At 43.9% G+C, this 16380-nt stretch overlaps 1 protein-coding gene across 1 annotated transcript; it reads left to right on the forward strand.

The window, feature by feature from the left end:
- The first annotated feature begins 711 nt into the window (after positions 1 to 711).
- On the forward strand, positions 712 to 16070 carry LOC119429173 (oocyte zinc finger protein XlCOF19-like). Its single transcript, XM_037696853.1, has 4 exons — positions 712 to 1064; positions 1353 to 1518; positions 2026 to 2157; positions 15771 to 16070. Exons 1-4 carry the CDS (start codon positions 712 to 714, stop codon positions 16068 to 16070), a joined length of 951 nt encoding a protein of 316 aa, XP_037552781.1.
- The last annotated feature ends 310 nt before the right edge of the window (positions 16071 to 16380 follow it).

The raw sequence follows: 16380 nt of genomic DNA on the forward strand, positions 1-16380 counted from the left end.
GATTAAAAGAAGGAGCTCCTCAAGATCGAAGGCCTGATGTGGACAAGCAGGACCCAGAGCCTCTTATCATCGAGTGGAAGAGAGGAACCTTGGACCAGTCTGGTGGGAGACCAACTCAATATGGAAGAGACTGATATCAGCTTCTTGGTCACTACAGTTCCTTTAAAGAGTGAGGAGAATAAAGAAAAACTTACCAGGAACCCAGATTTAAAGACTCACAAAGACAATTCCAGCTCTTCAAAGACTAACGTTAATGAGGCCAATGAAGAGGATTGTGAAATGACCAATCCTGACTCTCCTCTAAAGAACTCCTCAGACTTTGAATCAGAATGTGAAGATGGTATGAAAGACTGGAAGGAGAGCAGGGCTCCTGAATCAGAGGTAAAAACGGTCAACAAGTCTTTGAGCTGCTCTGAGTGTGGTAAGCAGTATGTCAGTAACCGGACTCTTCAAAGACACATGACAAGTCATTCAGGAGTGAAGTCTTCAAGATGTCTGCTTAATAAGAAATGTGTTAGAGAGAAGAAAAATGTAGAGTCACGCAGGAAAATCCAGGCAAGGCCAAAATCAATAAGCTGTGATGACTGTGGTAAAAGATTTACTTGCAAAGAACATCTAAACTCACACATGAGAGTCCACACAGGAGATAAACCATTTTCTTGTGATCTTTGTGGACAAAGATTTAGTCAGATGGCAACTTTAAACACACACATGAGAGTACACACTGGACACAAACCGTTTCCTTGTGAACTTTGTGGACAAAGATTTAGTGTAAATTCAAATTTAAACAGACACATGAGAGTCCACACTGGAGACAAACCTTTTCCTTGTGATTTTTGTGGACAAAGATTTAGTCATAAGATGCATTTAAAGTCACACATGAGAGTTCACACTGGAGAAAAACCGTTTCTTTGTGAAATTTGTGGACAAAGATTTAGACAGAAGACAAATTTAAACACACACATGAGAGTCCACACTGGAGACAAACCGTTTCCTTGTGAACTTTGTGGACAAAGATTTAGTCAGATGGCAACCTTGAACTCGCACATGAGAGTCCACACAGGAGACAAACCATTTCCTTGTGAAATATGTGGACAAAGATTTAGTCTGAAGACAAATTTAAACAGACACATAACAGTCCACACAGGGGACAAACCATTTCCTTGTGAACTTTGTGGACAAAGATTTAGTCAGATGGCAACTTTAAACATGCACATCCTAGTCCACACTGGAGACAAACAGTTTCCTTGTGAACTTTGTGGACAAAGATTTAGTAAGAAGACAACTTTAAACACACACATGAGAGTACACACAGGAGACAAACCGTTTCCTTGTGAACTTTGTGGACAAAGATTTAGACAGATGGCAACTTTAAACTCACATATGAGAGTCCACACAGGAGACAAACCTTATCTTTGTGAACTTTGTGGACAAAGATTTGGTCATAAGACAAATTTAACCATACACATGAGAGTCCACACAGGAGACAAGCCATTTCCTTGTGAAATATGTGGACAAAGATTTAGTCAGAAGGCACATTTAAACTCACACATCAGAGGCCACACAGGAGACAAGCCGTTTCCTTGTGATCATTGTGGACAAAGATTTAGTCAGAAGAGACGTTTAAACAGACACATGAGAGGCCACACAGGAGATAAACCGTTTCCGTGTGAACTTTGCAGACAAAGATTTAGTGATATGCAAAATTTAAACAGACACATGAGAGTCCACACCGGAGACAAACCATTTCCTTGTGAAATTTGTGGACAAAGATTTAGTTGTAAGACATCTTTAATCTCACACACGAGAGTCCACACAGGAGACAAACCATTTACTTGTGAACTTTGTGGACAAAGATTTAGTCAGACGGCAACTTTAAACAGACACATGAGAGTCCACACAGGAGACAAACCTTTTCTTTGTGAACTTTGTGGACAAAGATTTGGTCATAAGACAAATTTAAACACACACACAAGAGTCCACACAGGAGACAAACCTTTTCTTTGTGAACTTTGTGGACTAAAATTTGGTCATAAGACACATTTAAACAGACACATGAGAGTCCACACAGGAGACAAGCCCTTTCCTTGTGATCTTTGTGGACAAAGATTTAGTCGGAAGACACATTTAATCTCACACATGAGAGTCCACACAGGAGTAAAAACTGTCTAACTATAAATATTAAAATAACTATTCTAGGCCATGAGATGCAACTGGTATCTTAATACCCAATTAAAATTTGTTTTGATTTTCTGAAAGATATTCTGGGATCATTTTTAGAAAGTTCCCAAACTGTGGTTTTCTATTAGTTTCTTGAGTATTCTTTAAAAATAAACTAATTAAACCTTAGATCATAATTTGGACTATAGAGGTTTCTAAAATACTGGTTCAGTGGCTGCAATAATTGGAGAGAGAACCAACCAACCAATCAAATTACTTGTACAGGTAATGGTCATAAAATTAGAATATCAAGAAAAAGTTGATTTATTTCAGTAATTCCATTCACAAAGTGAAACTTGTATATTATATTCATTTTTTACAAACAGACTGAAATATTTCAAAAGTTTATTTCTTTTAATGTTGATGATTATAACTTACAACTAAAGAAAACCCCAAATTCAGTGTGTCAGAAAATTAGAATATTAAAACCAATAAAAAAAAAAGGATTTTTAGAAATGGGGCAGCACGGTGGTGCAACTGGTAGAGCTGCTGCCTCTCAGTGAGAAGGTTGCCGGTTCAAATCCCAGTCCAGGGGCCTTTCTGGTTGGAGTTTGCATATTCATCTCTCCGTGCATGTGTGGGTTTTCTCTGGGTACTTCGGTTTCCTCCCACAGACCAAATACATGTATGTTAGGCTGATTGGTAACTAAATTGTCCCTAGGTGTGAGTGAGAGAGTGAATGGTTGTTTGTCTCATTTGTCTCTATGTGGCCCTGTGATGGACTTGCGACCCGTCCAGGGCATTTCCCGCCCCTCGCACAGTGATTGTTGGACATGGGCGTGACCCATGTGACCCAAAATGGAAGAAGTGGTAAAGATAATGGATGGATGGATGGATGGATGGATGGATGGATGGATTTTTCGAAATGTTGGCCAACTGAAAAGTATAAACATGAAAAGTATGAGCATGTACAGCACTCAATACTTAGTTGGGGCTCCTTTTGCCTGGATTACTGCAGCAATGTGGTCTGGCATGGAGTTGATCAGTCTATGGCACTGCTCAGATGTTATGATAAATGGGAAATGGACTGTACTTGTATAGCACCTTTCTATCTGATCAAGATACTAATAGCGCTTTACACTACAATCTGTGTCCTCATTTACCCATTCATACAGCACTCTACTAGATCTCTACAAAGCTAATTGACCAAATCATTCTAAAAAGACTAATCAGAGCTTTAGATCACATTCATACACCGATGGGACACATCGGAGGCAACGAGGGGTTCATTGTCTTGCCCAGGAACACTTCGACATGTGACTGCTGGTGGATTCGAACCCCCAACTTCTTGCATTGGAGGACGACTGCTCTAACCACTCAGCCACAGCCGCCCAAATGATATCCCAGGTTGCTCGGATAGTGGCCTTCAGCTAAATGGTAAATGGTAAATGGACTGTACTTATATAGCGCCTTTCTATCTTATTTCAAGATACTCAAAGCGCTTTACATTACAATCTGTGCCTCATTTACCCATTCATACAGCACTCTACTAGATATCTACAAAGCTAATGGAACAAATCATTCTAATGAGACTAATCAGAGCTTTAGATCACATTCATACACTGATGGGACACACATCAGAGGCTATGAGGGGTTCAATGTCTTGCCCAGGGACACTTCGACATGTGACTGCTGGCAGATTCGAACTCCCAACTCTTGCATTGGAGGACGACTGCTCTAACCACTCAGCCACAGCCGCCCCCACTCAGCCACAGCCGGCCCTTCTGCTCTTTTGAATTGTTGGATCTGGCATATCACATCTTCCTCTTCACAGTACCCCATAGATTTTCTATGAGGTAAAGGTCTGTTGAATTTGCTGGCCAATTAAGAACGTTGGTTATGTACTGTAACCCCAGATTCTATGAGTATAGGCGTAGCCCTTTAAGAGCTGTCGCTTAGTGGGTTTATCCCGTTATGCGGAGCATTTGCACTGAAAAAGTTAGTCCACGCCCACCTGCTGTGTGGGCCCCACCCGGTCCGTATAAATTACGTTAAGAGCGGGAAATCGGCTCCCAAAAATAGCTTTTTCTTCAGCCATTTAAGAGCCAGTGAGGCCCGACGCTTAAAGGGCTACGCCTATACTCATAGAATCTGGGGTTACAGTACGTAACCAACGTTCTATTTCGTATAGGCTTCGCCCTTTAAGAGCTGTCGCTTAGTGGGTTAAGGGCGAAGCGGATGTTGTCCTTGCCTCACTGGGTCCATTCGAACACCGTATGAAGCAGAAGCTTGCCCAAAAAAGTCTAGTCACTCAGCTCCCATGTGCGTAATTACGCATTGCGTAATTATGTGTGCCATGCACAGACGCATGTTGTGTAACTATGCATTCTGAATGCATGAACGCCCCGGAAACTTCAACGGGGAGGGAAAAACGCTGAAAAGAGCCATGAACCAACCGGTTTACGGCTGAACCGTATGAACAGATTAATAATAACAGGAGAGCTGATTATTAATCAAATGAACTGATTGGTAACAATAGTCGTGAACTGATTAATGACAATAGAACCAAAATAACAGTCACAACTTGTGACTGATAACATCTCACACTGTAATGCATGCAGACAGATGTGAGTAAAACGAAGTTCCATGAAACAACAATATTCATTCTGTAAACACTAAGGACAGAATGTGTCATGGGACGAGCCGTCACATCACCTAGATAAAAGCGAATAAATGAGCAGGGTGTTGACCACGTGGCCACAGTGCAAAATGTCCTGCATTGACATACCATTATGCAAAGCAGTCGAAGATGCAATACCCCTGGTTGAGTGTGCTCTGAGGTTGACAGGAGGCTCTAAATCTGATGCTCTGTAGGCTTCAGAAATGGCCTCACACAGCCAGTGTGACAAGCGCTGGGTGGATAACGGGCGACCTGCAGATGCATCTCTATAATGCACAAACAGATGTTGACGCATTGCAGCTGTGCACGCTATGTAACACGTCAACGCCCGCACAGGACAGAGGAGATAAAAATATGCTACTTCTTCTGATCTGTGTGAAAAAAGGGGGGGGACGACCCCTCCAACGATATCGCTCTTGATTAAAAAGATGCACAGCATGCCACCTAATGGACATGAGGTGGCCTCTACACCTTTCTCTGTACACCAGTTCTGAAAAGCTGTCCGCTTTGATGTGTACATCGCTATGGTAGATGCAACACGTGAAACCTGAATTGTGCGCATTACATCCTATGGGCGACCCATCCTCTCTAAGTGGATTCGTTCAACGGCCAGACCCACAGGTGCTGGCCTATTTCTGGGTAACTCCTGGTCGCTCCTCCTGCCTGGAGGAAAGCGTCCTCCCTCTACGGAAGTTTCCACGGGCACCTCGACAGCAGGCGTTGCAGGGCTGGGAACCATGGTGCGCTCACGCGTTCGGGGCCACCCGGAGAGCTGTCAATCCCTCCTCCTGAGCTCTGTTCAAGAACCGTAAAATCAGAAGAGGTGGAAAAAAACGCGTACAGAAGCATTTTGGGCCATGGACTGTGGGCAAACGCATCCACCCCAGCGGTGGTTCGTCTCGTGGGCTCAGAGAAACGCATAATTGACACTGAGCGTTTCTCGTGTCACAAACAGGCCCACAGCTGCTATATCAATCTGAGACAAAATGTTCCGTCAGAGGATGATTAAAGGTTGTTCTGTCTCCGACAACTTTGAGACAAGAAGAAAACACGGCTGCAGCATACGATAGTCGTGCTGGACACCAGATTTCTGTCCCTCGACTGCTGCAGAAAAGACAGCATGTCGTCCAGTGGACATGAAGTGGCCTCTACGCCTTTCTCTGTACAGCAGCGTTGGAAAAACTGACCACTTGATGTGGACAGCGCTGTGGTGGTTGCAGCACGTGACTCCTGAATCGTATGCACTACATCTTGAGAGAGATCCATCCTCTCAAAAAGATCCACACAGCGGCCAGACCACAGGTGCTGGCCTATTCTGATTAATTCCTGATCGTTCCTCCCGCCTGGAGGAGAGCGTCCTCCCTCAACGGCAGGTTCCATGAGCGCCCTGATAACAAAGGTCATAGGCCTGGGAACCATGATGCGTTCACGCACTTGGGGCAGACGAGCTGGCAGTCCCTCCTCCTGAGCTCGGTTCAGAAAACCGTGATATCAGAGGGAGAGAAGAGGTGAAAAGGCATTACGACCACAGGCTGTGAGCAGGCACGTCCACCCAGCGGTGGATCGTCCCGTGGCTCCACGATAATTATAATTGACATTGAGCGTTCTCTCGTGTTGCTACACGTCCACAGACGCTGGCAGGATTTCTACCGTGTCTGAGCCATAGCTCTGGGTGGAAAGTCCCAGGTCCCCGTGCCCCAAAAGACTGACTTTGGGCATCACATCCGCCTCCTGTTTGGAATGCATGAGATGTACCCACTCCAATGGAGAGCAGATTGGGTGTGCCCCACACAGCATCTGTCTCACAATGTGGCACATGGGTTGAAAATGCATACATCTCCTGCCAGTATGTATGCAACAGTCACTGCTGTCTGTGTGAATCAAAAACCATGATGATTCTGCAGCTCAAGGTCAGTGTTGAGTCACATTCAAAGATCCCGTGCGACACTCCAAAAACATATAAAAGAGCTGCTGTGTGGAGAGCCACAGCGGCCCCACAGCTTGTTAAATGTGTGTGACGTAGGTCTGCTGACGGAAAACAGCTGATATCACTCAACCGGTTCACGTGAGTTGCACTGCTGCCACCTGTCTGTACAAGCTGCTCAGCAGCAGCAGGTGTCCAGATAAAGCAGAATTAAAGCGGTTCGGGCGCATAATGGAGTGTTGTTTCTCACAGCTCAGAAATTGACAATCTAGAATAAATCTCATCTTTCCAGTTCATTGGGACCAGGAAGTGATGAGAGAGACCTTGTGTTTTCCTCTCCTTCTGAGACTCTAGAAATTACATTTAAAACAGAATTTCCTGAGCTTCTGCTAGAGGGGACGAGATCTGTTCATAAATGACAGAAAAAACGTCACAGAGTTCCTCCACACCGGGGTTTGAGCTGAACTGCAGCGTGAATCCCAGATGAAAATGGTTTGCCCATCCGTCTGGAAGCGCGCGTTCATTGCCACCCGTTTATAAGCTATAAAGCGGGCACGCATTTATGCTGTGAAACTCACATACATGCTGATGTGAGCTGGAGCGCGCTGAGTGAGAGAGAAAAAACACGCGCGTCCCCGAGCATGCAAGACGTTGTGTGTTGCTGATGCTGCGGGAAACAGCTCACGTGTTGTGTTCACGTTGTATGCAGCTGCTCCGTGTAACGCTCGGGAAGCGGGTGCACATATGAGCCGACGTGCCCTGAAGGGTCGTGTGTGTGCGTCCTCATTCATGCGACGCCTTAAGCCAGGATTGCCGCGGGGGCGCGCGTTGGCACTGGTTCGGTCAGGAAGCAGCGCGCGGCATCGGTGGAGCGAGGTTACCACTGGCTCGGTCTGCAGAAACACGTTCATTGTTTGCTGCGAATCACGTGAGCTTTTGAGTGATTCCACGAGCTGCAATATTAATTCAGAAAACCTTCTTCGAGGATGTATGAGCCGAGCCACTGTGAGGCTTGTGGAGCTGCTGACGCCGCGGGAGCGCGCGTTGGCACTGGTGCGGTCAGGAAGCAGCGCGCGGCATCGGTGGAGCGAGGCTACCACTGGCTCGGTCTGCAGAAACACGTTCATTCTTGGCTGCAAGTCACGTGAACTTCAGAGTGATTCCACGAGCTGCAGTATTAATTCAGAAAACCTTCTTCGAGGATGAAAGAGCAGAGCCGCTGTGAGGCTTGTGAAACTGCTGACGCCGCGGGAGCGCGCGTTGACACCACTGCAATGAAAAAACGTGTGTCGCTTCTGCCGAGAGCGAGATACGTTGCTGAGCTCGTACCGTGGTCTCACGTTAACATTGACGTGAACGGCGGGCGCTGAGAGCTGCATGCGCGCTTTCATGCCACGGGAGCACGTATCGGCACCGCTGACAGTGAATGAAAACAACCTTAAAAAGGCTCATTCGTGATGAGTGAGTGTGATGGGGCCGCTTGTCAGATAAACCATGCTGACAGTCTGGCTAAAGGACACTTCATCATAAAATGATGTTATTCACAGTGTCATCAACACACTTCCAGCAACCCGACACCTGGTTACCTTCCGTTGAGCTCTGTTGTCCTGACGGGAGGGGCTGGCGTAGCGGAGCTGGGGAGGCGTTGTGCAGCCGTGGAGCATCTTGAAATGATCTCTCGCTGTTGAAAAGAGGACCTCCAACAAAGCTCCTGCAGCTCTCCTGAGAGGAAGGTGGAGTGACGAGCCAGGAGAACCTCTGGGACCTCGTTCTCCAGCTGTGATGTGGGGCGGCAGGCAGCAAAAGAGGCGCACCAGTTGAGGATGACGTCAGCTGCCCTGTAGACGGAGCGTACTGCAGGGGCGGGCAGTGTCGTTAGCAAGCAGCCACTACGAGAGCGAAGTGAGCCGAAGGACAGAGGGCCACCGTCTCTTCCCGCCTCTGAACGTGCACGCCAACAGCGTAACGTGTTGTTCGCTGCGGCTGTGTGGAACACATGCTGGTGAGCTCAGTCGGAGAGCGGTGGCACGTCTCGGTTATGCTAACCGGAGGCACGGGACGCTGGTCCAACTCGACATCTTGCTCCAATTAAGCCTCCATCAGGCTCGGCTCCAGGGGGCACGGAGGGACTCTCCGCTCAGTGAACCCCTGCTCTGGAGATGGGTGCGGACTGTGGAGACCGGCTCCCCCAATCTACCAGGAAAAAGCCCGTCTGTGGCCTCGCCCGTAGGACGTCCTGTTGGGAACACGAGGCCATATGGATCAAGACGGTGAGCCGGAATGGAACCCAGTAAACAACCTTCCCACCGGATCATCCGAACTGGCGGGAAAGGCGTGGGATGTAAAAAAGGGTCCCTTCATGTCAGCCGCTTCCTGGGTTACGCCGGGCAAACCCTGAGGGCGCCGTCGGCCGGGAGCGGTGTGATCGCCGATGCGAAACGAGGTGGGATGGGGTGAGCATTCACTCAGCCCCCCTCCACCGACACTACGCTCTCCAGGAGGGAATGAGCAGCGGGGGGCTGCAGCTGAGCGCCACCTGTCCCGGAGGAACCATCCGATTCGCTCCGAGGGTCGGCGATAAAAGGAAAATTACAAGATGGCGTTGTCCAGCGTGTAGTGACCTGTCACTGAAAAATATTCCTCGGCGCTTACCTTGAAATAAGACTGCTCGTCAGGTTCTCCTCGGGGAGGAGAACTCACCGGACGACCGGAGGTCGACTGCCGGGCCTAGCATCCTTAACAAAGGTTGGTCATCTACACAATTTTCCTTCTTTGTTCTTCTGAGACAGTGCTATTAGCTCGCTGAAGAAAAATGAGGAGCCGATTTCCCGCTCTTAACGTAATTTATATGGACCGGGTGGGGCCCACACAGCAGGTGGGCGTGGACTAAATTTTTCAGTGCAAATGCTCCGCATAACAGGATTAACCCACTAAGCGACAGCTCTTAAAGGGCGAAGCCTATACGAAATAGAACAGGGATACCATGGTCCTTAAACCAGGTACTGGTAGCTTTGGTACTGTGTGCAGGTGTCAAGTCCTGTTAGAAAATGAAATCTGCATCTCCATAAAGTTGGTCAGCAGCAGGAAGCATGAAGTGCTCTTAAACTTCCTGGTAGATGGCTGTGTTGACCTTGGACCTCAGAAAACACAATGGACCAATACCAGCAGATGACAAGGCACCCGAAACCATCACTGACTGTGGAAACTTGACACTGGACCTCAAGCAACGTGGATTCTGTGCCTCTCCTCTCTTTCTCCAGACTCTGGGACCTTGATTTCCAAAGGAAATACAAAATTCACTTTCATCACAGAACACAACTTTGGACCACTCGGCAACAGTCCAGTCCTTTTTGTCATTAGCCCAGGCGAGACGCTTCTGACACAGGTCAGGTGAATCAGGTCTCTCTTGTAAATGAGTCCTCGAGGCTCAATGGGATTTACCTGTATAAATAAAGGTTGATTGATTGACACTGTCTCTTGTTTAAGAGTGGCTTGACACAAGGAATGCGACAGCTGAAACCCATGTCTTGCATACATCTGTGCGTGGTGGTTCTTCAAGCACTGACTCCAGCTGCTGTCTGCTTTCTGTGAATCTCCCCCACATTTTGGAATGGGGTTTGTTTCACCATCATCTCTAGGGTGCAGTTATCCCTACTGCTTGTACACTTTTTTTCTACCACATTGTTTCTTTCCCTTCACCTCTATATTAATGTGCTTGGGCACAGAGCTCTGTGAACAGCCAGCCTCTTTAGCAATGTGTCTTTTGTCTTGCCCTCCTTGTGCAAGGTGTCAATGGTCGTCTTTTGGACAACTGTCAAGTCAGCAGTCTTCCCCATGATTGTGTAGCCTACAGAACTAGACTGAGTGACAATTTAAAGGCCTTTGCAAGTGTTTTGAGTTAATTAGCTGATTAGTGTGTCGTGGCTTCAATATTGAACCTTTTCACAATATTCTAGTTTTCTGAGAAACTGAATTTGGGGTTTTCATTAGTTATCAGTTATATTCATCAACATTAAAAAAAAAGTACTTGAAATATATCAGTCTATGTGTAATGACTGAATATAATATAAACGTTTAACTTTTTGAATGGAATTACTGAAATACATTTTTCATGATATTCTAATTTTATGACCAGCACCTGTATTTTCAAACTGTCAGACCCCATGAAATGTTATTTGTGTTTTCTCATGCAAATTAACTAATTGTGTTTTAACAAGACTAACCTGTATCGATTTTTTTTTTTTTATTAGTACAATGTCATTCCTGTAAGATGAATAATGTTTACATCACGTCCTAACATCAAAATATGGATGAAACGATGTCAGAATTGTCCAGGTTAAACTCGAACTTTACTGTAGTATTGGGCTACTTTTTGACATGAAGCTAAAATTACCTGACAGCATCCTGCACCTAACTCAAGTGGAGTTTGCTTGCACCCAATGAGTTTCCACAAACTCAAAAACCCAGTACAAGATTTGTCCCATGACCTATTAAAGATTCACAAGAGGTCACACAGAACTTAAAGTGTTCAGTTCTCAGGTTTATTGTTAAATAGGCTGTGAGGTGTGTAGGTTTGTGGTCAGTTACCACAGTTACTGTCCACATCCGTAGGTTGTGTATTCTGAGTGCTGTTTATGCTTTTGTCAGGGGAAACGTATGTAAATGGTAAATGGACTGTGCTTATATAGTGCCTATCTCATCTTATATATGTGATACTTCATTATATAATGATCCTTATGTGTGAGCCATCTTATCTTATTCTGTCATTTTATCTGAATGGTATGTTATTCTAATGCTTTGGTATCACTGTTTGCGGAATGATGTTCCAATAACAGCTGGCTAGATGCTCATCACACCCCTCCCCCTCCACCATAAGGAAGCTTGAGGATGTTTTCTTTTATGTGAGATGGGGATGTGCGATTTGGCATAAAATTCATCACGATATGTATTGTGAAGGGTGGCGATAACGATATATATCACAATATGTTTTTGGAATAAAACTTACAATAGGAATGAAGAAAACCATAGGGTGTCCTTTGCCATAATTTATTTTAAAAACTGCTATACCACAAAATAATCTCAGTTAAGAAAATTCCACCACTAGGTCCAGAGAGTTTTTAAATAATAAACAAATCAAGTATTAGACTTCTTTCTTGTAGTGCAAAACATTGCTAAAGATATCAAATGTAGTTTTAGCCAAATGTTTTAAACAAAACAATATCTTGTTAACTCTTAACAGTTTCCAGTATATTCTCATTTAAGAAATGAACATCAACAGAGCAGCAAGTGCATGCTGGAAACTCTTAACTCTCCAACCCTCTAGTGGGTGTCTCCTTCCGCTTTAATGGAGAGCTGACACAAACTGACTGTAGTGGTTAATACTACATTAAATACTTTTGGGTTCATTAAATTAAACAGGAGACACCTTGGTTCTGATTGACAGCAAAATGGGGGTTTTATTTTGAAGCTTTATCTCTAAGGTGGAACAGCCAAAATACCTGGAGACCTCAAAGACAGAACCCCTTCTGATGGGGACGTTATCAGAGTTTTTATACACTTATGAAACAGCACACGAACATGAGCTTGTCAGAAGTTTTCCAGAGTCTCTGACGCACACAATGATTTTCCTACGAGCACATTCTTTTCAGGTCAGTCTGACAAGTCATTTGTAACACTTTAGTTGATAAAAACAGTTCTGCTGGGAAACAGTCTTATATAAGCAGTTATGATTGAAAACAGTCTTATATAAACACTTGATCTTGCGCCCAGAAATTCCTGGTACTTTTAGATACAGATAAACACATCTCAGAATCTGTTAAAAACAATTTCTGTTTGAACACAATCTCTGCAAGTCCTTGTAAGTTAAAATACATATCAGTCAAAGTCACTTTATTGTCAAAAGCTGCAATATGTACAGGACATACACAGGATTGAAATTACATTTCTCTCAGACCCCGGTGCAACAATAACCATCTAACATTAAAACATGTATTAAAGATAAGCATAAAATGAAATAATAAAAGCATGATACTGTCTTAATTAAATTGTACTATAGCGGTATAAAAATATTTAAAAAAAAGTATATCTATAAAATAAAATGAAATGAAATGAAGGTCCTAACATTGATATTTGTAGTGAGTGGCAAAGCAGCATATGAAGTGAATGTATACAGTGTATGTATGAAGTCCTTGATATTGGTGTAGGTAAAGTGATATCTGCAATAAGACTAGTAAAAAATATATTTATATATCAGCGGTAGTGTAATATAAGCAGCAGTGTGAGTATAAACAGTAGTGTGAATGTAAACAGTAGTATGAATATAAACAGTAGTGCAAATGTAAACAATAGTGTGAATGTAAACAGTAGTGCAAATGTAAACAGTAGTGTGAATGTAAACAGTAGTATGAATATGAACAGTGGTATGAATATGAACAGTAGGATGAATATGAACAGTAGTTTGAATATGAACAGTAGTATGAATATAAACAGTAGTTTGAATATAAACAGTAGTTTGAATATGAACAGTAGTATGAATATGAACAGTAGTATGAATATAAACAGTAGTTTGAATATAAACAGTAGTTTGAATATGAACAGTAGTATGAATATGAACAGTGGTATGAATATGAACAGTAGTATGAATATGAACAGTAGTTTGAATATGAACAATAGTATGAATATAAACAGTAGTTGGAATATCAACAGTGGTATGAATATAAACAGTAGTTTGAATGTGAACAGTAGTTTGAATATTAACAGTAGTGCAAATGTAAACAGTAGTGCAAATTGAATGAGCACATGAGCATGTGTTGAGTGTATAACCTGTTTTTTTAATTATGCAGAGTTCAGTGTCAAAAAGTTTTTGTGTTGTGTGGAAATGTGTGAAAGTGTGATATTTGCTTGGGCCTTATTATAAAACAGATTATCCAATTAATAAAGTTTCTTAAATTCTACAATCCTCCCTGATTTGAGGAAATCCCTCAAATAAACTAATGCTCCCAAATTTTCTGATATATTTAATGATGTATAAATATGTGAGTGTGAAATTATGAATAAGTGTGAGATTAAATCATAAGTTTATATTGTGTTGTACAGTGTGAATATGTAATAATGTAAAACGGTGGTGTTGTAACTGTTAAATCTTAAGATCTTTACCAAAATATGATCACTCAGTCATTTCATTGGATAGTTACCATTGCTCCCTGAGGACCGAAAAAACCTGTTGCTATCATTTACAGGAAAAATGTCTCCTCAGTTTCTTCTGTGGCTTTGACCAGAGGGTCTCGCAATAAAATCACACAACACAGCGTTCTTTTCATAGATCAGAGAGCCGGTTTCTCTAAAGCTGACCAACGCTTTCGACTTTAGACGAAAAAAAACAACTTTTGACGGAACACAGCATTTTGCGCATGCGTCCGAATACGGCAACACTATGGCAAGCCGACCGTAGCTAGCTTGTAGCTTCGCTACTTAGCTCTCGAAGAAAGGACTTTACAACCGCTTACGCACAGTTTTCAAGTAAAAAAAGTAATGTTTAAATCTGACAACTCTGGTTTTACACTTTAACTCCACTTATGCACAGATTTCAACTAAAAAAAAGTAACAATTAAATCTGACAACTCTAATTTTACATTAGACACAACATTACTATGGCTAGCCGGTAGAAGACAGATCTCTATCATAGGCTAAATGTCTATCATTTCTGCCGTGTACCGTATATATTGTGCATTCCTAATGTGAGACTGTTCTTTTTAGTAGTCGCCTAGGTTTGGTTTTGTAAACACTAGGACAAGGCTAGGATCAGAACCAAGGCAGAGAAATCATTGGGAGTTTTGTGTACAGTAGTCCTCATTTATTGCAGATGTTATTCCCCTTTTTCATTAGTAACAGTGCAGCCCCGTTCGACTCGGCATAGTTCCAAGGCTTTCCCTCTAGTAATGGTTCTTGGAACCAGTCCTTTTTTTCAGTACCCTTTTCTCTGGGGTTCCAAGCTGGCCGAACTGGCACCAAAAGGTGACGTCAGAACACTGTCGGTCACTGATTGATCAGGGGGTGGAGTCACTGGTGATTTCACAACAACAAGATCCGCTATTTGCAATAACTCGAACTCGAGGAGCGACTGGACCTATTTTAAAGATTAAAAAAATAATGACAACACCGTGGTCTAATGCTGAAGTGCAGGCATTTTTTGTGCTTGTTGGCCGAAGACAAAATTCAGAACGAGCTAGATGGAGCTCCACCTGTCTCTCCGGTCCTCTCCAGCAGAGCCTCCTTAGGCCGGGCAGGGCGTCATCGCCCTGACTCCGAGCTCCGTCGGTCACCACAGAAGATCCTCCGTACTGCTGACCCACAGGAGCCCCGGCCTTGAGAGCTCTGAATTCCATTGGTCACCGCCAAGAATCATAAGAGCTGCCGACACACAGAAGGCCAGGGTCTGGGCCCCAGCCTTGCATTCTCATGAAGGCCGGACCCCAAGCCCTGGCAGACGGGCAGACCGGGACAGGTCTGCTTTCAAACATGCAGTACTTAATCTGTTAATTAAGAAACCTGGACTTGACCCTTCGACTTGCTCAAATTTAAGACCAATCTTGAAACTTCCTGTCCAAAATCCTGTAGAAAATGGATTTTATTCAATTAAATGAGTTTTAGAACGAGAACAGGACTTTTGATATTTTTCAGTCTGGTTTTAAGGAACTCCACAGCACTGAAACGGCATTATTGAGGGTTTGTAATGATATTATGGTATTGATTCTGGTCAATTTGTGGTACTTGTACTCTTGAACCTTACTGCTTTTGATACTGTTGACCCCAGTATCCTTATATCATGACTGGAACGGTGGGTTGGGATTACAGGTGCTGTATTAGAATGGTTCCACTCATACGAGGAAGTCAAAACTCAGGAGATTCCTTTATTACAGCCTTACAGCAACCAGGAGAGACTAAGCCTTCTTCTATCACAGCTGCCATCTGTGATGTTTCTGAACGGCAGTGCTGTTTTTGATGCAGAGAGAGAAGACGCTGAGAGGTTCTTCATCAGGTATTACCAAGATTGTCTGGAGCAGAAATTTTCTGAGGTACCACGTTCTTGTGTCCAAATATGGTCAGCTAGCTTCACTGGCAGAGGTGGAACTGACTCCCCTCAGCACCGTGATGGAAGTCCGCTGGGGCGACCAGGTACAGCCCGTCAGCTTCCGTCTGGAGCAGACAGTGGTGTACCTGAAAAAACAGCTACTAGCCCTGCTGCAGCTGCCCACCAACGGCGTCCGGCTGTTCCACATCGACAAAGAGATGTGCTTGGTGCTCTGACCCAAGGAGCTGAAGTGTGGCTTCAGGGCGCTCCACTCCTACAGCATCCGAGATGGAGACGAGATCCTGGTGGTGCCCAGAGTCAAGAACCGCTGCAGCTCCTCAGATCTCTGAGTAAGTAGCCTCTTTAGTTCTGGATTCATGAGGAAATGTTTAGAAAATGAACGCGTACTGGAAGTTTGACGAGTATTTGTACACAAAAACACGTGTTTGAATCTTGAATGTAAAAAGTTTTCTGTCCGGCGTAAAATATTTTTAATATATGCAATATTGCATTTGCACAATAATGTTATGTGAGACTAAACGACAA

Source organism: Nematolebias whitei, chromosome 24 (assembly GCF_014905685.2).
Source record: "Nematolebias whitei isolate Nwh7 chromosome 24, NemWhi1, whole genome shotgun sequence".
NCBI classification, from domain to species: domain Eukaryota; kingdom Metazoa; phylum Chordata; class Actinopteri; order Cyprinodontiformes; family Rivulidae; genus Nematolebias; species Nematolebias whitei.